This window comes from Sphaeramia orbicularis, chromosome 24, assembly GCF_902148855.1.
Source record: "Sphaeramia orbicularis chromosome 24, fSphaOr1.1, whole genome shotgun sequence".
NCBI lineage: Eukaryota > Metazoa > Chordata > Actinopteri > Kurtiformes > Apogonidae > Sphaeramia > Sphaeramia orbicularis.
Genome location: NC_043979.1, coordinates 2,937,291 through 2,959,063, shown reverse-complemented (window position 1 = coordinate 2,959,063; position 21,773 = coordinate 2,937,291). Strand labels below are relative to the sequence as shown.

Genomic DNA, 21,773 nt, shown 5'->3' with positions numbered 1-21,773 from the left:
ATTATTTTTGTAATTGATTAATCAGTTGATTATTTTCTTTGATTCGGTTAAGGAATTATTTTAACAGGTGAAAAAAAAAGGTAAAAATATGAAAGACAAGTCTGAAAATGACAACTTGTCCTTATTCCAGAACCAGCTGAAACAACAGCCACAAAAAAGTACGAAAGTAGAAGGATGCATAACAAATACCTACAGGTATATAGAAAAAACAACAACAATAATATAAAAGTACACATAAAAATATCTATAGATATAAACAACAACAAAGTCCAAAGGCATCTATAAACTATATGCCACTGCAGTCTTTACTACATTTGGATCCAACTTGTAATGACCAAACATGGAACTAACATCCAACTGTGTTGTTTCTGGTGTCAAGTGCGTCACAATAAGTGTCCGTGTGAAACTCAACAGTGGAACCAATGTTTAACGGCAGCAACATTAAGGAAATGAGGCTTTGATTCAGGGAGTTTGTCAAATTAATGGTTTCAGCTCTAATGTTTTTTGTGGTGTTTCAGCTTCTAATGTTCTTGATTATCATGTGGAATCGCTGCTAGTGTGAGTTTACCTTGGGGGCCAGAGGGGTGATGCAGCAGAGCTTCTCTCTGTAGCGATCAGGCAGGAAGAAGAGCAGGTTCCCCAGGACTGGGTACACCGTCCCTGGGGTCAGATCCTTCTCCTTCATGGGCCCTGATATGGGATGAAAAGGTTTGCAAAACTCTTATTTACACATAGCATGTATGAAAAACTGTTCCTGGTTCAAAAAACTGATCAGTAGTGTTATCAAGTGTCAATACGCTATTGTATAAACCAAGTAAGACTGACAAATTGTTTGAATAAATCCTGGGTAATTGACAGCGTTTTGACCACATTTCAACTGTCTGATGCAGAAACATACTCTGACTAAAGTGAAAAACTGATGTTTTATAATTTCTTTTCAGAGATGGCTGAAAATGAGTTGTTTTATTCCAGTGCAAATATAACGTTCTGGTAGTACTTGAGTATTTCCATTTTCTGCAGTTCTATCCTTTTACTCCACTACATTTGTCTGAAAGCTTTAGTTCCTGTTAAGGTTACAATTCTCATCCCTGTCTTGTCCACATCCACCATCCCTAAATGTGGTGAATTTCAATGTTGCAATCATGTTTAAAATTCAGTGAAGTGAAATAAACTCTATAAAACCCTGTTGGATCAACTGGAAAGTGCATTATCTCATTTTTCTGAGCTCCTGAAAAGTTGACTTTTTATGGTTCTCACAGGACATATTATGACCTTACAGAACCCAAAATATCACATGTTTACTACTCAATGACTATTTTGACTTTTTATACCTTAGGTACATTTTACTGGTAAAACTCAGAGACATAAATATTTTTAATGCAGCACTTCTACCTGTTAGCAGTGGCGCAGAAAGGGTCCCCTGGGGCCCCAAGCAAAAAAAAAATAAATAAAAAATTTGGACTCAGGGGGCCCCTTCAGACAATTTGAGACAGGTAGTTGTTACTACAACTTCTCACTGCCACTGTGCAGTGAACTTATTCTTTAGACTGTTTGTGTCAAGTCTGTTGGTCCTTTGGGGGCCCCTGCTGGCTTAGGGGCCCCAAGCAGCTGCCTGCCTTGCCTAATGGCAAGCAGCACCACTGCCTGTTAGTATTTTTACAATGTACACTTAACCTCCTGAGACCCAGGAAAGTAACAGTTTTGGCTTTTTTTTTTTTTTTTTTTTTTTTTTTTACATTAAATAATGTCTTAATTGGAAACAGCATAATGCAACCGTTTTTTTTTTTTTTTTTAATGGGATGTCCTTTGCAAGGGACTGCATTTCTGTGTGTATAAAGCTGTGAAACTCTTGTCTCCGACAGAGGACAAACATGCACTGCTGGGTCTAAAAGTAATAAAAATCTTCCATCTTCCTACTGTAAATAGTTATGTAACAATGGGAAGCTCAAAATCTCAGCTTTCCAATATCATTTGAATATAGCGCTGGAGATACAGCCGTCGTAAAAGAGCTAAACAATACTCAAATTTCACGTGTGTTCCATAGCTGTGGGAATAAAGGAGGTACAAAGACACAATTTTTAAGAGGTACAGAGATGAGGGAGGTGTTGGCTATCACTGGGGGTTGTAAGGATGGACAATCCAAGTATGTGGTATGTATATGTATGTACAGGTGCTTTTGATTGTGTGTGTGTGTTTGTTTGTTCATAATAATATAAAGCCAGAAATCAAATTATTTAATAATAAGTATCAGTCATATTATAGTATATAGTATAGATCTGCTTAGACTAGGAAGAACAGTACTGTTATTAATTATTTAAGGGGAAGAGGTGGGAGTTTATAAGTCATACTTCTTCTCCCTGCTTTTCGATTATGTATTATATATCTTCAGTTTAAGTGTTTTGTTTATTTATTTTCTTCTGTTTTGACATTCATATTCGAAATCAATCAATCAATCAATCAATCAATCAATAAGGGCAGTCATAACGTGTATGTAGTTGTTTTTGAAGCTATAAAAGCAGAAGAGAATACCTGTTAGTAGGCTGACCAGCAGTCCCACTACCACCACAGTGGCTGAGTTATGAGCGCTGTACCACATGTAGGACAATGAGTAGAGCGCCTCCACACCTGTTGGTCTGCAGAGGGAATAATGGGACAAGTATTAGCACCGCAGACTCCATCTGGTGCATCTAGTCAAAGTTAACGCGTATGTAAAGGGTAGTACTCGTAGTTGTATATTCACCTTGGCTTGGCGGTGGTGCTGAGCAGAGACGTCACAACAGTAGTAGTCATGTTGTCAATCAGCGGCGATGTGGTGCTGTTAAGTGTTGGTACGGTTGTGGAGGTGGACATGCGCATCACAAAGTTACCGATGCCGATCCAGAAGGCCATGGCGAGGCCTGCGACTAATCCCACCACTGCACCCTGAGGAGACCCACAAGTAAACAGCAGTGTAAAGAAAAGCATAGCAAGAAGTATAGAACAGGAAGAGTCCACTGCATTCAGATGGGACCTACGATGGAGTTAGCCCAGGGGAAGAACATTCCCAGACAGAAGAGGCCTAGCAAAGGACCTCCCACCATCCCAAAGATACTGAAGGCCGCCTGAGGACACACAGAACAGGACAGAAAGCAGTCACACATATACAATATTTACTAAGCATCATGTAGTGTAGGAGGCAGAACAGGACACCTGACCCCAGCCTTTACATTGACATGCGACTTACCTGCAGTACCGATCCCATTATAGAGGCAATATAAGCCATGGCCAGACACACCAGACCATAGACTAAAGCTGTGGAGGATATAAAACTGTTCAGTACCATCCCAATAGATATGACATTCATTTCAAACACACTCCTAAACAAACAAACTGCTCATTTTTACCCAGTCCTTTGGACAGGAGAGTGGCTTTGGCTTCAGTCATGGCTGGAAAATGAGGTTTAATCAGGTCTTCCATTGTTACTGTTGCTAAGGAGTTGAAGGCTGATGAGATGGTGCTGGTGAGAAAAGAAGTCCTTATGAAAAACAAGGATTTGATTAAAAACATCACAGAATTTCCTAAACTAAAATGCGCTTCAGTTAAAAGTCTCTGGGTCTCTGATAAACTCTTGCTGTCCATCATGTAAATGTGAATCGTTTTATTACCTCTGCCAAAGAGGTTATGTTTTCATTGGGGTTTGTCTGTTTGTTAGCAAGATAACTCAAAAAGTTATGGAAGGATTTTGATGAAATTTTCAGGAAATGTTGATGATGGCACAAGGAACAGATGATTAAGTTTTGGTGGTGATCAGGGGGGTGAACAACGACGACACTGATCTGCCTTGGCGGGGGTCTGCGCCCTCCGAGTGCTTTTCTAGTTTTCAATGTAATTTTATTCTGGATTACACAGTGCTGTTGTTCAGTTTCACTCACTGTGGGTTCATGTGTGTAACAGAAGAACATTCAGCACACAGCTCTGAATCTGATAACATCGACATCACGATCTTGTAATTATGAGAAAAAGCACCTACATGGAATATGTGGACAATTTTATAGAATCATTTTTATTAAAACATATTATCATGAAAGAGAAGACGCACTAAAATCCAACAAAATTAGCTGTTGCTTGTTTGTTTAGTATGTCGCTACAATTCTGGATAGATATGAAATCATTAGGTCATAACATAAAAACATAAAAACTGCAACCTGCCATTAAAAACAAAGTTGTGTTCTGTTAATGTGTAATTGGTGTACCCATTTAGTGCCTCTTCTTCTGCACATTGTAATGTTTTTACATAAAAATAGCCTTAAAGGGCTCATATTTACCCAAACCCCTTTTATCAGTCTTAAGTTCATTTATTTGTGTATTTGGACCCTAATAGTTCATACAGTTTGAATTTGAACCCTCCAGCTGCTGCAAAACTATCTTTATATTCATTTGGGCAAAAATCCAGTGGATTTCTACAACCTATTTTAATTCCTTCATAATTTGTAATGTTTTACAACTAGTTATGTCACAACATTTGCACATATAAGGTCCAGACTTCAGACAAACATTTCTCCAGTATTTCTCCATAACTGTTTGTCAGCAGCAGCGGTTGTAGTCCAGACTGAAAATATGTCCAAACTTGGAGCCCATTACCTAAAATGTTCAGATGTTGGTTGCATTAATAAACACAAGTGGCCGAACGGGACAGAAAGCACGGTCAACAACCAGGAGGGGGCGGGGCCTGAAGTGTGTCCTGTGCATTTAAAGGGCCAGCACTCCAAACCACCTTTCTGGTGTCATTACTCAGAAATAGGGTTGAAGATGGACCTGTGGAGTTGAATTAATGAAGAATTCAGAGCCAAGCAGAGCATTTACAGCTTATGGAGACCACAGCGAGATGTGGGAAAAGGAAGAAATCCATTTAAAAAAGCAAAATATCACTCCTTTAATACAGCGCAGCGTGAGATAAAAATGACTTAAAGCTAGACTTAACTATTAGAAAACATGTCTCCTGTTTTCCTTTGGTTTGCGGGTCCATATTTACCTGAGCGCTCCACTGAAGAGACAGGCTACAAACAGACCAGGGAGCCCCGGCAGGTCCCTGAACACATCCATGACAAAGTACAGCACCATCTGCACAAAGACACAAAAGGTGTTAGTGTAAGTATTAGCACGGACCTAAACAGCCCTGGCAGCGCTCTTCACTGGTTACCTGGTCATTGGTTTTAACGTAACCTTTATCCAGTGGGCTGTCCTCACCATAGCGAGCAAACATGACCAGACCCATGAGACAGCCTAAACACAGGACGATCTGCTGGCACGGGAAAACCACATAACAAGACCTGGAAGGAGGGATGAGATGACAGACATAAAATAGGTCCAGCGTCCCTGTATGTCAGCGTCATGTTCTATCTGAATCAATAATAAGTTGAATGTGTGAGGTTGTCAGGTTTTGTTCTATGTTCCAGTCCTGTGGTCTGGATGCAGATCAATCTAACAATGGAAGTGGGCGGGATTTTCACTGGAGGAGAACTCAGCTAATTCAGTCACAGTCCATATATGACTTCTATCAGTGATCAATAGGAACTAGGCTGATACCTGGAATAAAAGTCTAAATTTCTCAAAACTGTGAACAAACCAGTGTTAATTTCATCTGACGAGATGAAATATGTTCATCAACGACCCTTTTTCCCATGATGAAGACGAGACAATGACAAGACTGCACCGACTGTTTTAGTGTGCCTTATCGTTGACCAGTAAAGACAAAAATGTTTTGCATGAAATAAAAACTAAACAAAAACTCCTTCCTCATTTTCATCTACACAACAGGTAACGCAACATTCCCCCTGTCCAGACAAAGACAGTTTTGGTTTCCTGTGTGTACTGAGTGACCTCTGACAGTTTGTTTGTAGGTATCTGCTGTGTTTAAGTTTTCACTTTTAAAAACCCTTAATTCAAAGACACTTATTTTTTTCTAGATCTCCATCTCGTAATGGATTTTTCTTAACAATGGGTCTATTCTAGTTTTGTATCATTATTTCTGTTCAGAACAAAATTGCATTTGATCTACTGTAATCTCAAGCACAGAACCGAACTCCAACCCAGATTGGTTGTATTTTAGGTCGACAGTAGTTCTATCCTTTTAAGTTTTGATCATATTTTAACCTGTGTCTGCTAAAGTATAACCAGTCTGTAACAGAGCTGTACCATTTAACAGGTTTTTTTTCCAATTTGGTTGGTGATTCTAAATAAAATTTTGTATCAATTCATTCAAGATTTTCCAGGTTACTATGACACTTGACTGGAATGATAAACAAAAATCATCCCTGAAGCAAAAAAAAGAAAAACTAAACTAAAATGTTTTAACTAAAACACCTTGAGTTCTTGTTTGACCAAAACTAGACTAAAATGTTGAGACTTCAGTCGACTAAAACATGTCTAACAAAAAATGATATGTGAATGGCTACATATGACTAAGACTAATAAGGAACTTTGACAAAAGACTAAATTGAAAAATGGGCGACAAAATTAACACTAGAACAAACTTTGTAGATATTGTCCCAAGGAAGCTACATCATTTATTTTTAAATGAATCTGACCAGTAGTTTTGTCAGACAAGATGTTTGAGGAAATTGCTAATGTATTTTTAGCTCCTGTATTTTTAGATGGTGAGACAAAAACAAACCACAGAGAAAATCAGTCAACCATGCTTTAAGAAACTTCTAATACTAACATGACAGCCTCCTTCTCTGTACGGGAACTGAGGTATCTCTGGACCTGGGCCTGGTTGACCCCGTACAAAGCCAGCATTAGGAAGACTCCGCCCACCCCCAGCGTCCAGAAGGTGTGGCGTTCCAGAGGGTCAGGGTTCAAGCTACACAGAGAGGGAAGGCGTTCAGGCAGAGCACAATGGAGAATACATCGTCTTATAATGTAAATGCAGATTACTCACTCTAGTCCTGCAACACGGCTTCCATTGATGGCTTTCCTCCACACCTCACCGATGCCCCCTGCTTGACCCGCCCCCACCACGATGACGGCCAGCTGACCCGCAAACATCACCACTGTCTGGAACACATCTGTCCAGATGACCGCCTTCAGACCCCCCTGGAACATAAACACAAACACTTTGACTTTCTGACAACGAGCCTGTTTACACAAACACAAAAATCTAATAATTCAGATAATTGGATTAATCGGATCAGATGCGTTTACACGCACTTAAGAAATGCAATAATTGTAAACACTGGTTTAGACGCTCCAGTCCATTATCGGATTTCTTTTGGGGTTTGTAGATACAAACTTCCTAAAATCAAACTTCCTGTTATTGTGCCTGTTTACGTCCACACCAATACTGCCATCGTTATCCAATTTCTGCAGTTTTCAGATTATTCCAGTGATCATGTAAACAGGATAATCTGATCAGCTTTATCCGATAATGGCAGTAATCGGATAATGAGAAATTGGATTAACACACCTAGATTTCTCCCCAGTGCTCCAATGTCTTCATGCACATATACAGGTTAATGTGTATTTTTTTTTTTTTTTACATCTGCACATGTGTTAAAAAAAAATAAAATCAATTTTAAAATATTATATAAATGGAAATTACGCAGCGACAACGTGAGCCTTAGGAAAAAGGTAAACAAACAATGAAATGAAGGATAGCAGCAACTTGTGATCTATTTTGTCGTCTTATTAGCTCCTCCCACATTAGGACAGCTAACACTGACACTGTAGGTGTTGCCAGGTGCGGAGTTGGAGTAAGGATGGAAGTAGGAGAAGCAGAAATAAGCCTCTGGCTACAGCTTCTTCGTTTTTCAGTTACCAGTTGTGTTAATTTTATGTTGTTTTTTTTTAATATGTATGTGTTTTTGTACATAACTGAAATAAAGTATTCATTCATTCATTCAACAAGACAAAACCAGATGTTTGAAAATGACAGGAAGCGCACATCTTACATCATAATGTATGTACATACTCTGAAAGAAATCAAATAATGGACTGAAACATGTAAAGCAGGGTTCTTCCATTATCGCATTTCTGAAGTGAATGTAAACACATCACATCTGGTTACAGCAATTATCGGATTACTCCCAGTTATCAGATTTTTAATGGTCATGTACAGGTAACAGGTTCACTGTATCTGCTCATGTTTGAAACTTCCATTTTCTATTATATTGTTTTTACACATGCACAGATGTAAAAGAACTAATTAAACCAGATTAACATCGGACATCATTAGACACCAGAGTGTGTGAATGTGTGATGTCTGAACAGTAATTTGTCCCTAAGGGATAATAAAGTACCTTAACCCATAAAGACCCACTGTTACTTTTGTGTCAGTTCACAAATAATTATTTTCTCTCTATTTAACCTTTCTTAAGTGATTTATCACCATTTAATGTAATATTATCCTCTGTATTTTGCATTATTTTCAGACAAAATCAGGTATTTTCCATTATTTAATTTGTTGATCATGTAGATGTTCATTAAAGCTCAGATTAAAGTTGACGCTGATTATATCAGAAACAGATTAAACTGTCTTTTTCAGTAAAAATCTGTCATTAACTGAACATAAACCCAGTGTGTCCATCCACTGTCACTGATCCAACTCCATGAGTTTTACTGGTGAATCAATGTTGGAGAAGATGACGGTGTTTCCACAGTAACTACGGAGCCTCCGAACATCTAAATGGGTCATATCTGATGACCATGAAAAGATGAAGAACTGTATTTTACACCAAATATTGACATGTATTGATAGGATTAGAGGCTCAACAGGTATTAAACAGTTTACATCAGTAGATGGTTTTGGTTGCCAGTGGCTGTTTGGGTCTTTATGGGTTAAACCTCAATTTATGGCTACCTGAAATATTACACTATTATAGACAGGAGAATGATCTGAATATAAATCAAAGATTTTCCTTTAATATATCTGCAAAGTGGACCATACTGTGTAAAATGCTGCAGTATTATATAATTTAGTTTAATAAGATCTTGAGCTTTAATTTGTTACCAAAAATTAATAAAAAACAACAAAACAAAACTAGAAAAGCACTCTGAGAGTGCAGACCGCTGCCAAGGAAGATCATACTTTTCTTTTTTCTTTTGTTCTGACAAGGTAAAATTCTTAGATGTTGAACAAAAGGAAAAAAAATATAAAAGTATAATTAAACCAACAAACCAAAACACACACACACAAAAACAGATCAGTCAGGAACAGATTTTGTGTCTCACCAGTGCAGTGTACAAAGTGCACACCAATCCCATGGCCAGCACTGCCCCCCACAGGTCAAAACCAGTCACTGCAGGTGAAAACAGTGGACTCATTACCAACCAGAACAACACAGCTTGGATATTGCGTAGAAGTGTATTTATGTCATAAAATGATGCAGACTATTTTGTATTTACCTGCATTGAGTGCCAGAGCTGGAGCGTAAAGGACCACGCCCATGTAAATGACCTGCAGAGGAGAATACAAGTGGGTTCAGAAGTCCTGTTTATTGTACTGCTGAGTTAAAGAATAATAAGACAAGTGGGTGGAGAAAGGAAAAACAACAACCTACTGTTAATAAACCAAATATTATCTACATAAAAAGGAGACAAGTCACATGGGCTGTTTTACAAGGGTCACTGTGACATTTTCAGGGCCAAGTTTTGCTTCAGGCTATAATACGACTGGCTCATAAATAGTGTTAGGTCTATTACATTTCTGTAAAGAACTGCTGATATCATCATACATCAGAGTAGCTCTACAGGTGAGTTCACTGAGTAAAAATAATAAAAAACAGCACAAAAATAGACCTATGGTAAGTCACATAGTAATACTTTATTTGGATAGTCCACCTATATCAGTAAAATCAACAAAAAAGGCCTTTTCATTGATGGCAGTGGCTGATATTTATCTGTTCTGTTACATTAAAAGGGTTTTTCAAGAGTTTTTATGGTTGAATTTATGCTCATTCAAAGACAATGAGACTTTAAAACTATTAATGTATGTATTTTGTATATAGTGAGGATTTCCCTTGTACAAAAGGTAGGATGAATAACAAAAAGCAAAATAAACAGAGAAAATAATATCTGGATTGACCTCAAACTGTCATCTTAAATATTGATATGGGTCCAGAATCTAACAATGGATGCATCTTTACCTTGGAGTTCACAGAACATTTGTAAGACCTCAACAGGAATTAAACAATTATTTTAATAATTTAACAATTCAGATATTTCACTGTCAAGTGTCCCAGGTAATCAACTTAAATTAGCTCAACATTCACTTTTAAAAAAAAAACCCTTTATTGCATTTTAAGTGAACCTGTACCCGGCAGTAAGTATGCTTTGTGTATTTCTTATAAGCAAGAGAGGTGCAAATTCAGTAACAAAAACCAACCAAACAAACAAAAATCACCATAATTGCATCACACTGGACCTTTTTTATAATGTGAATTATGTGCATGGTCAGAACCTATGGGGAGCAGCCGTTAGCAGCAGTCAGTGAGACAGACTGAGTGGAAAGCATGTGTTCAAGAAGCAAACTATGGGGTAACAATTAGCTCTGCAATCCGCCATTATCCTAGGGACACGACCCAACACCGGCTGATAGAGGCCCATTCATGCGCTACGTTAAACACGCATACATATACGGATGGAACGTTCTGTCTGTCCTCTGCATTCATTACATCTGTATTTCTGTCCGTACTCTGGGAGTTTGTAGATGCAAACCCAAATTGAGAATATAGGGTTACTCAAAAAGAATGAACCGATTTCATGACGCAAAGCTTCAGTTCTCAAGCATCGTCATAGTATGAGTCAGTGACCATTTGAAAGAGGAGTTTTCTAAGTTTGAGCGTTTTTAAATGAAAAAGTGCCCCAATGATGGACTGGTGTGAAGGGGAGCCCAACACCTTTCTCTCTGTGCTTGGCCTGTGAGATCCTCAGACCTCACTGTTGTGATTTTTTTCTTGTGGGGATACGTAAAAGATCGCGTTCATGTTCAACCGCTACCCACTAACCTCGATGACCTTAAACATCAAATAACAACAGCAAACAACTCAGTGGATGGTGATATGCTGATACACATCTGGGAGGAATTCTCTTATCACACTGATGTTGTCCGTGCTGCAGGTGGTGGACACACTGAACACTTGTAAGACAGGAAATAAAAGTTGATTGTGAGTAGAATACTTGTGACTTGACTGGAGATTTCTATTGCTTTTCCTTATTAAAATATTGCGTAATGAAATTGGTTCATTCTTTTTGAATAACCCTGTATGTTGCAGATGCAGATGAGAATATTTTCCAGAACTGGTGGAACTTTTGAAACAGCGACTGCGTGAGTTAGTGAAAAACTACCAAAAGATTTACGCCAACTACCTTCATCAATATCAACATTAGTAATATCTCTACTGTCATTGCCATGTTAGTTATTATTAACTTTCTTCTTCTTTGCAAAAAACTTTCCTCTTCTTCATGGTATTTGGCCAGTATGGTAATTAAGAGCAGCGCCCTCTGGTGGTCTAATTGACAAACATTCATTACAATGCAAAGGATGCATCTGAGTATGAAGACAGTGATGCTTAAGATGTTTGAAATGGATGTACCCATTTACAGTCGCAGAAAAAGTTATTAGACCACCCTTGTTTTCTTCAGTTTCTTGTTCATTTTAATGCCTGGTCCAACTAAAGGTACATTTGTTTGGACAAATATAATGATACCTACAAAAATAGCTCATAGTAGTTGAATTTCAGAGCTGATATCTATCCATTTAACATGTTTTCTTGATAATAACCAATATCACTTCAGTTCTTCCATCAATATCTATGTCACTGTACTGACAAAAACAGTGCTTTTAGACATTCCATGTTTTCTTTTCTGTCTGTTTTAGTCACATGATACACACAGGAGTTAGGACTACATTACATAACCATTGTTTTGGATGACTTTTGATGATTGAATAATTTTTTCTACAGGTACCCTTTAAGAAAAAAGTCATCCATACTGGTTGAAAACTGTTATATGACACATTAACAAAATTCAATGTGTGATATTTAGGGACAACCAGAGGTTATATACACTACGGTACTACACCTTCACACTGGACACTACCCACTAGAAAACAGAAAAAAAGGGGGAAATTGGATGGGTGGGGGTGGGAGCGGGGTGGGGGTAGTCAATTCACAGCTACTGTCTAAACATGACATTACTTCTTCCAACTCCTTTTCGCATGTGTAAATAACGTGTATTAAGTAGATATTCAGAATTTCTTTTGTATAATAGGATACATTTCCTTTTTTATTTTGGTTGTTTCCTGTTGATCATTTACTTTGTTGGTGGTTTAATTGTAATGTTTATACGCCAGAAAATAAAACATTCATTCATTCATTCATACATGATAGAGTCTGTAGAGGGGACTCACTCAATGATGATATAAATGGCTTGTTCTTATATACTGAAAGCTATTTTTCGTGATTACACATTAATGTAAACAGAACTATGAATATCACATTCCATTTCTGTAACTAAATCCTCTTAAAATTGTACACACCTTTAAACACTAGTGAAAGGCTATATGATTATTCTAAACTCTCCGTAGGTGAACTATCCAAATAAAGTGTCACCAATAAGACAGCCCAAAAATCTGATGAAATACACAAAATAAAAAGGAAACAAATGTACCATCTGAAAGATGAAGGTCACAGTCCCACATATACGGACTGTTTTGTTGAAGCGCAGCTCCAGATACTGTCAAGAGGACACAAAGGGGAGGGGAAAAAGAAAAAAACAATGATGCAAAAGTGTGATTTTATATCATCTCAGAGTCATCCTGTGGTTTACAGAGAGTTTGGGTACATGTCAAAGTTAGTGCTCATCTTTTCATCACATGACATTAATGCACTAACTGCTCTGTGGAAAATGACTGATCAGCGTCCTTGAAGTTAAAGAGTGAAACCATTTATCTGGCTGGAGATAAAAAACCTTTAAAGAGGTTAATTCTTGAAGAAAGACCATTCGTTTCCCTCAGACATTAACTTGTCAAGGATAAGACAGATAAGACAGTAAAAGTGGCCTCTGAGATCATACTGGAAGAGATAAAAGACAGAGGAAGCAGGAGGAGGGGGTTGAACGTGTACGACAGTAAAAACAGGCAGACAGAGGAAAAGACATAACAATTAAATGATTGGACAAAAACATTAAACAGTACATACATCAACAAAAATGACCTTCTGCAGTTTACAGCAGGGTTGCACAAACAAGGTTTGACTTTTAAACCTTATTAAATAATGATTTAAAGGGCTCATATTTGTCTAAACCCACTTTTCTTAGTCTGTGGTTCATTTCTTTGTGTATTTGGACCCTGATAGTTCATACAGTTTGAATTTGAACCCTCCAGCTGCTGCAAAGCTAGCTTTATATTCATTTGGGCAAAAATCCAGTGGATTTCTACAACCTGTTTTAATTCCTTCTTAATTAGTTCCGTCTCTACATTTGCACACATCAGGTCCAGACTTCAGACCAACATTTCTCCAGTTCGACATAATTGTTTGTCAGCAGCAGCGGTTGTAGTCCAGACTGAAAATATGTCCAAACTTGGAGCCTATTACCTAAAATGTTCAGTTGTTGGTTGAATGGGACAGAGCAGCACAGCTGACAACCTGGAGGGGGTGGGGCCTGAAATGGCTCATGTGCATTTAAAGGGCCAGTGCAAAATATCACTCTTTTAAGCAGTTTGTAAAATGAATGAAGACATTTACCTATTTTAAACCTAGTCCTACTGAATTTTGATTTGACCTGGGCATAAATTAAATTGATCCCTGCTGGTGCAACCCTGACTCAAATTAACAGAATGTATTATTATACTGATACTTGGTTCAGTCTGGCACATTTAATCATAGGAAATATGACAGCAGGCTTTAATCCATGCAGTGTTTTGAAGCTGAATGTCCCTTTCTGTGGTTTTGCGTGTACCTCATATGCACTGGACAGCCTCAGTCTGTAGAAGACTGGGATGAATACATGAGCTGGGATGAGCAGGCCCAGAAAGTAGGAGCAGCCCAAGAACCAGTACTGAGTACCAAAGGTGTAGACCTCTGAAGGAGCGCCCAGGATGGCCACCGCCGACTGGAACGTGGCCAGGAGGGACAACGACACGGGCAGGCAGCTCATAGAGCGGTCGGCCATCAGGAACTCCTGCACAAGACAAAACACATTTTGAATAAAGAAGGGAACGACAGTCCAAATAGATCTGCTCTGCTGTGTCCAAACTGGAAACATTACCTGTGTCGTGCGCTGGCGGCCACCTGAGAAGGCATAGAAGAGGCCGATACCAGCTGACGCCACCAGCAGTAAGGCAAAGATGACGTAGTCAATGGTAGTAAAGTGCATCTGGACTACCTCCCCCATAGTGATACAGGAAGTGGTGGTGTGGGGGGGTCAGGGCAGTGAGGGCCGCTGAAGCACGGCCTCTAGGGGGTATCACGATGATAAAGTAACACTGTCACCCATAGGGAGACTCACAGAGCTGGAAGAAAACAAACACAAAAAGGACATTTAGTTTGTGTCATCAAGTATTCACATTCAGATTCCTTATTTGTCATTTAAACATTTCCATCACAGGTGTACTGTAAAAACGAAATGATGATGCATTGGTCTCAAAAAACACAGAGATAAAACACTTGAACACAGAATAAAATAGTCAGTATAAAAATATATTAAAATCCATTTAAAAAATGCACATAATAAAATCTGTCATAAAGTATAAAAAAAACACTGTACTAGTTTGATGTTGAATTATTGCACTGAATATGAATATTGATGAAGTTACTTTAATAGTGGTAACAACCTGTTTTAAAAGCACTGTAAGCATTTTCTACCACTAGGGCTCTATTGATCTAAACAGTAATCAAAGGTATAGTTTGATAAGATATTGCTTTCACTGCGGATGTTGATCAGTTTCTATCCCCTATTCTGGGGGGGGGGGGGGGGGGGGGTTAAATATTAATTCATGCTTGTGTCCTTATGTGAAAGTTGTGTTGGGATATATCTTGTGCTGACAGTGTTTTACACTGTTTCTGCTGAAGGGAAGCAGGAAAGAGGCACTGAAGATGTTGGGAGACACACACTAAGTCCTGCTGATGCCAGGTCCTCTGCATAGACACCAGTGAACAGGTGAACAGGATGGCATCATGTATGAGGGCAATGTGACAGCTGTTAGCATGTTCATATCACATGCAATTTATCAGTCTCTGTTAGTGTTACAGATAAAATAGTCCTGTTAACTTTAGTGGTCGCTTGTAGTGATGAATGATGTTCAACAACCTGCCACGTCTGCTTTTAGTTCTGTTGTTGTTGGGATGTACAGTGGAATTATCAGAGTCAACATACAAGTTCCAGGGCAACTATACAGGGTAAACTGGCTGTAATCTTCAGCACTGATAGTTCTCCATGTTCCCCTTAAGTTAATATTATTACAAAACCAGCCAAAACAGCTGGTGGGGAAACCACAGGAGAACTTGCAAATGTCAGACAGGAGTGTCTTTAGTGCAAACAGTGAAGAAAAGCACATTTTAACATTACAATACAGACAATCAATTCATGAATAACACCTAAACTGTATCTTAAGATCAAATGACATATCATGAGCAACAAAAACACATACACTTCTACCTCAATAAGCTTTACACATTAAAATAAAACCTTTTTCTATATGTTGCAGATGTCTTCACAACCTGGTTCACTCCATTAACTGCATTTAAAGGACAAATATAAACCAGCCAATGTGAATATACCAGGAAAAAAGGTACAGAGGACTTACCGACCTAATGAAATCAAGCTGCCTCCTGCTCACAGACGCCGTCCACTTGGATTTAAGGCGGAGTGGAAGGGAGGATCTGATCACAGCATCCAATCACAGTCACTGTAGAAAATAAAGAAAGAGATGAAGTAAAACACTGCTCCCTATGAGAGTATGAACTGCTGCTACAATTGAAAATGAATGAATACCTACTCAGTCTTTTCCAAAAAAACAAGTGTCTTTTTTGTTGTGTTACAGAGATCTTTGTTACATATTTACAATATACATGTGACCGTTTTCTTCTCAACGTTTCCCATTAGGGGGTACATTTGAGTTTTTGGTTCTTGGCTCATAATAAGGCTCACATTCCTCTACACACACCACCACATGTGACGCTGCAGCCTCTGAAGAGAATCTCCAATGAGGGTCAGTTATGTACATGAAATCTGAAGAGTGGGATCAGGTTAGAAGGTCACAACAATAGAGAGGAGAGAAAACATAAACTGGTCTTTTGTTTCAGGATACATCAACACCGAGGCGTTTTCATTTTTAAAACAAGGCTTTAAAAGAGTTCATCTCCAAAAGCCCGACACATAAAACACACGACCAAGGGGGTTGGTAACTCTGCTGGACGCGTTGTGTGAAACAGTTTGCAAACTTGCACAACAGCTGCTAACAAAGACGAGCACAGAATGACCTGTAATATACCCATGTTGAACACACACTGAGCCTGTTTACATGACCATAAAAATCCCATAACTGAGAGCATTCAGATCATTGTAATAACCCGATGTGATGCATTTACATGCACTTGAGAAATGCAATAATCGAAAACCACTTATTTAGCTGCTCCAGTCCATCAAATTTCTTTCGGAGTACCTACGTACGTAATGACAGTAGACTCAAACTTCCTGTTATTGTCTTCCACTTCTGTTTGACTACGCAACTTCCATTTTCTATAACTTTTCTCCCTTTTATGAACAAATGCTCAGCTGTTCGTACAATTTCAATTCATTCAAACTGATTCTCTCACAAACACACACACACTATTACAAATGCTAAATAATGAGTATTAAGAACTTTCCCCCACTGAGCACATATACACACACACACACACACACACAAGGATTTTTTAAAATAAAAGTCTCATTAAAAATGCTAAATAATGAGTATTAAGAACTTTCCCCCACTTTGCACGTATGCACACACGGGTTTTTCAAAACAAAAGTCTAATTAAAAATACTAAATAATGAGTATTAAGAACTTTCTCCCACTGTACACGTATGCACACACACGCACACACTAGGGGTTTTTCAAAATAAAAGCCTGATTAAAAATGCTACATAATGCGTATTAACAACTTTCTCCCACTGTGCACGTATGTACACACACACACACACACACACACACACACACACGGGTTTTTCAAAATAAAAGACTGATTAAAAATGCTAAATAATGAGTATTAAGAACTTTCCCCCACTGTGCATGTATGTACACACACACACACACACACCAGGGTTTTTCAAAATAAAAGCCTTATTAAAAATGTTAACTAATGAGTATTAAGAGTTTTCCCCCACTGTGCATGTATGCACACACACTAAGGTTTTTCATAGTAAAAGCCTTATTAAAAACGCTAAATAATGAGTATTAAGAACTTTCCCCCACTGTGCACATATGCCTGCGTGCGCCCACACATACATACACACACTAGGGTTTTTCAAAACAAAAGCCTCATTAAAAAAGCTAAATAATGAGCATTAATAACTAGGCTATATATATATATATATATATATATATATATATATATATATATATATATATATATATATATATATATATGCATTTCTAACTGGCAAAAAAACATGGATGGGAGCTGGAACCATGTCAGAAAGCCAAGTCCTGACCAATGCTGCTTGTTTTAGTTTTTTTGTCCACATGTTCAGATGTAACAGAACTAAATTAATCAGATTAACCTGTATATATGCATTAAGACATGGGAGTACTGACAACAAATCCAAGTGTTTAATCCGATTTCTCATAATCAGATTACTGCCATTACCTGATAAAACAGAGCAGATTATCCTGTTTACACGATCACTTGAATAATCTGATAACTCCAGAAATCAGATAATGGTTGGAGTATTGGTGTACATGTAAACAGGCTCAGTGACTGATGAGGAGCATCCAGGCGCTGAATCCGTTTATACTTTTGCACCACAACACCGAGCTCAGGTCTGAAAACCGACTCCAACTAAAACAGAGTCTGTTGGGTTTCCAAAGTCTCAGCTGTCAAAGTAGTGTGGATGTTAGGAGTACACACAGTATACGTTACACTCTTAAAAGAAAAATACATTCGAGTGGATGAGGGTCTGAATGAGACCGGACTCTGGACATCTGAGGCTACTGCAGTATGGATTATTGAGAAACATCCACCCTGTCCTGTAAATCTGTGACAAAATTAGACTAAGTACAAAAGGTCTACCAGCTTTATTTAGAAATACCGTAAGCATAATGGCTAAAAACATTAACAACTTAACCAAGTATAACAATAAAATAATATGAAATCCACAACTGTCCCCAGACCTCCGACAACACTAAGCCTTCTGAAAACCCTGACTGAGATTAGATTGTTGTTCTTCTAAATTCAATGTCACCAGCTGGTTTACCACAGTAACCTTAAAAAAAATAAAGAAATAAAAATAAAAAATGAGGCCATCAGTCACGGACATCCTAAAGCACTCTTCAGCAAAGTCCTTCACTGGCCATTCTCACATCCTGCTGAAAGGAGACTCTTTCAAATAGAAAAAAGGTGGTGTCATTTTGGCGTCTTCGACCTGCAAAAGGGTCCAGTCCAGCCCGTGGGACAAATTTGTGAAATGCAAAAATTGCACCGAAGAAATTAAAGATATTATTTCAGTTCAGGTTCCACATACAGACCAATTTGATCTCAAGTGGGTCAGACCAGAAAAATCATAACCTATAAATAATGAAAACTGCAAATTTTCTCTTTGTTTTAGTGTAAAAAAAGTAAAAGTTTACATTTACAGAGTATCCTTTTACAAAAAATGTGAATAACCTGAATCAAATATGAACCTTGGGGTGGGCGATATTGCAAAAAGATCATTTCGCAATTTTTCAAAAATAAAATCATTATCTTGATTTTATCACGAATCTTTACACTGATCTTTGAGACTAATTTGCAAGTTTCTGAAGAGTGCAACCAAACGATTTCCTTAAGTAAAATATAGCCCTAAAAGAAAAAAATTAAAACAGACAATTTAGCCCAGAGAACCTTCAAGAACATTTTAATTTAAATAGTTTGTAGAATTTTACCAACATGTCCCAAGAACATAAATGCACACTAAAATGGAAACAACAACACTCAGATTAAGTTCACTCTTGAACATAAAGACTAAATTGCACTTGGTTTTTGAAGTAGCTTTCAATAAACATGAAAAGTAAAAACAGAACAAAATATCAATGAGGAAACGCCTGTTTGAAATCATCCTCCAGGTTTACAGAACAGGTGGCTGGTAATTTTGCAAATGACTGTTGTTTAGGCTTTGCCATTTGGGGAAAAGCCAAACCAATTCCATACGATGGAAGTGCAGTTCTTTTTAGGAAGCAACTCAACCGTGTCACTGTCAGCCATTACTCCCGCTACACAACGTTTGCGAAATCCATTTGACATGGATGTGAACTGATGTGATGTGTCTGTGTCAGCATATAACTACACCCAGAGCTGTTGAATACTCTATGGCTCTGAATACATCAGATTATAAATGACTCCACCACGTCTTTGTTGGATCATCAATACGTTCTAATCCTTCACAATCTAATACCGTTATATTGCACACTCCTAGAACAACCTAAAATGTCTGTAGAGAAGTACTAAACAATATTTTACCAATATTCTGTTTGTTATTAAATATTTGTGTATTTGTAATTAGGGGTGTAAGAAGATATCAGTTCTGCAATATATTGCGATATTTCATTTCACAATACTGTATCGACATTAAAAAGGACTGTATCGATATTTTTTAGGAATTTATTCAAATGCAGATATTGTGGAGGTTCATTTTTGTTGTTTTGTTCTTCTTTTTTATTTATTATTATTTAACACTGTTTTATTAAATAATGGTAGCTCCTTTGTTGGGATTGCACAAAAATAATGTTATGATGTTATTTCTGAACTGATAGAATATGAACATTTGAACAGGATCTTAAACTGTAATGTCTGTAAAACAGAATTTCTGTTTGAACACAGGAACATTTTGTGATATAGCATTAGATCCTGTTGGGATCAAACAAAAATGTGTTTAGTATTTGTGCAGATTTCTGTTGTAATTCAATTTTTCAAGGAAATAATCATTAAAAAAAAGATACAAAACAAAAAATTGCTTTTTAACAGTATCGTGATATATTGTGATATAACGTATCGTGATCCTAGTATTGTGATTGTATTGTATCGCCAGATTCTTGCCAATACACAGCCCTATTTGTAACTGTAATGTAAGTTGTAATTCACATGAGTAAATGATAAACTGAGGCAGAATATTGTTAAAATTGCACTTATTTTTCTTAAGACATTTCAGGTTGTTCGTGTTATTCAGATTTTTGAGGGAACTTTATAGATGTAAACATTTTCATAATGTAATTGTACTTTTTTCACTGTTATTATTTTACTGGTCCAGCCCACTTCAGATCATATTGGGTTGAATGCGGAACCTGAACTAAAATGACTTTGACACCCCTGCTCTATAGTAACCAAAACTAACGGGGTAGTAAGTATGTGTATGTGTGTGTTTATGTCTGAATGCGTTCATCACAGAAAGTTCTGCATGGACAGGCCTGTCTGTGTGAGACTGGGTGCAGGTCTGATCAAGCACTGGCCAAGATGTAATACCCCATTAAACCCCCCTTTAATCATAATGACTGTGTAATCTGAGCGTGGATGGGAACAGAAGCAGGTGAATGCAGTTCAGTCCAGAGGAGCAGTGATGATTTAACTGGACCAGATCAACAACTCAATCAGTATAAAGACTGTGAACTTCTTCTGAGACCAGTTCATTTAATACAGATTCAAAAATCCAATACACTTAGGCTCCGTTCAGACTGCAGGTAAATGTGGCCCAAATCCGATTTTTTTGCCCATATGTGACCTGTATCTGATCTGTTTAAGACAGTTTGAACAGCACTAATCTGTTTTTTTTTTTTTCTCAAATCCGACCCAGACCACTTTCATATGTGGTCCTAAATCCGATACATATCCGATATGTTTGCAATGTGACGTCAGTCTAAACGGCCAGGTCACATTTATCAGACCTTTATGTCATTGAAATGCGACAAACGTCACAATTCTGCATTCCAGGAGGAGAAGTATTGGGAAAAACATATTCCTTCCGTGAACATAGTGCAGGTCTGCGTGCTCACGTATTACGTCAGGACCTCTTTTGCGCATGCGAGTCACTTCAGGGACAAATTCAATTTATACTCAAAACTGATAGAAGTCGCATTCAATGTGTAATCCAGTGGTTTCCAGCCTTTTTTGTCTCGTGACTCCATTTTAACATCACAAATTTCTGGCGACCCCAGACATTCAAAACGGAGACATGTTTTGGCTAAAATTAATTTGTTTTTGATCATGTAATAGTTTGCTATCCTATGTTACAAATAAAGGTTAATTTTAGAGGACATTTAGTCTATATAATGTATATTATTATGGACAGTGGCAGAAAAGCCAGGTTGAGAATGTTATTTTCCTTGGTCAGGATATGTCCAGTCAGTCCAGCTTGGATTTACAAGGCTGACAATTAATACTGAACAAACAAGAACTCCAACTATGAATTATGAAAGAGCTGCAGCATCTGAAACTGACCACAATGAACATTTGACAGATAAACAGAACCACAATGCTTCAGTTTCACACTCACAGTTTGTCTGCTATGGACTGGGATTGTCTCTGTCAACTCAACATAGATTTTTAATTAGAAAGTTTTTTTTATTT

The 21,773-nt window shown here is 37.8% G+C and overlaps 1 protein-coding gene across 3 annotated transcripts in view; it reads right to left on the bottom strand.

Moving 5' to 3' along the window:
- The window catches only part of slc5a6a (solute carrier family 5 member 6a), a 45,725-nt gene that overhangs the window by 1,928 nt on the left and 22,024 nt on the right, over nt 1-21,773 (bottom strand). For 2 of the 3 annotated variants that reach the window (XM_030128697.1, XM_030128698.1), the window contains exons 2-17: nt 15,782-15,883; nt 14,245-14,488; nt 13,936-14,157; nt 12,646-12,711; nt 9,382-9,433; nt 9,208-9,275; nt 6,920-7,074; nt 6,701-6,841; nt 5,180-5,309; nt 5,012-5,100; nt 3,384-3,496; nt 3,224-3,291; nt 3,015-3,101; nt 2,741-2,922; nt 2,530-2,633; nt 569-690 (exon numbers count right to left, since the gene is read on the bottom strand). In XM_030128697.1, the coding sequence (XP_029984557.1) occupies nt 569-690; nt 2,530-2,633; nt 2,741-2,922; nt 3,015-3,101; nt 3,224-3,291; nt 3,384-3,496; nt 5,012-5,100; nt 5,180-5,309; nt 6,701-6,841; nt 6,920-7,074; nt 9,208-9,275; nt 9,382-9,433; nt 12,646-12,711; nt 13,936-14,157; nt 14,245-14,370 (1,725 nt within the window). In that variant the 5' untranslated portion in view covers nt 14,371-14,488; nt 15,782-15,883. The remainder of the gene's footprint in view (nt 1-568; nt 691-2,529; nt 2,634-2,740; nt 2,923-3,014; nt 3,102-3,223; nt 3,292-3,383; nt 3,497-5,011; nt 5,101-5,179; nt 5,310-6,700; nt 6,842-6,919; nt 7,075-9,207; nt 9,276-9,381; nt 9,434-12,645; nt 12,712-13,935; nt 14,158-14,244; nt 14,489-15,781; nt 15,884-21,773) is intronic. The other variant, XM_030128699.1, reaches the window with a different exon arrangement.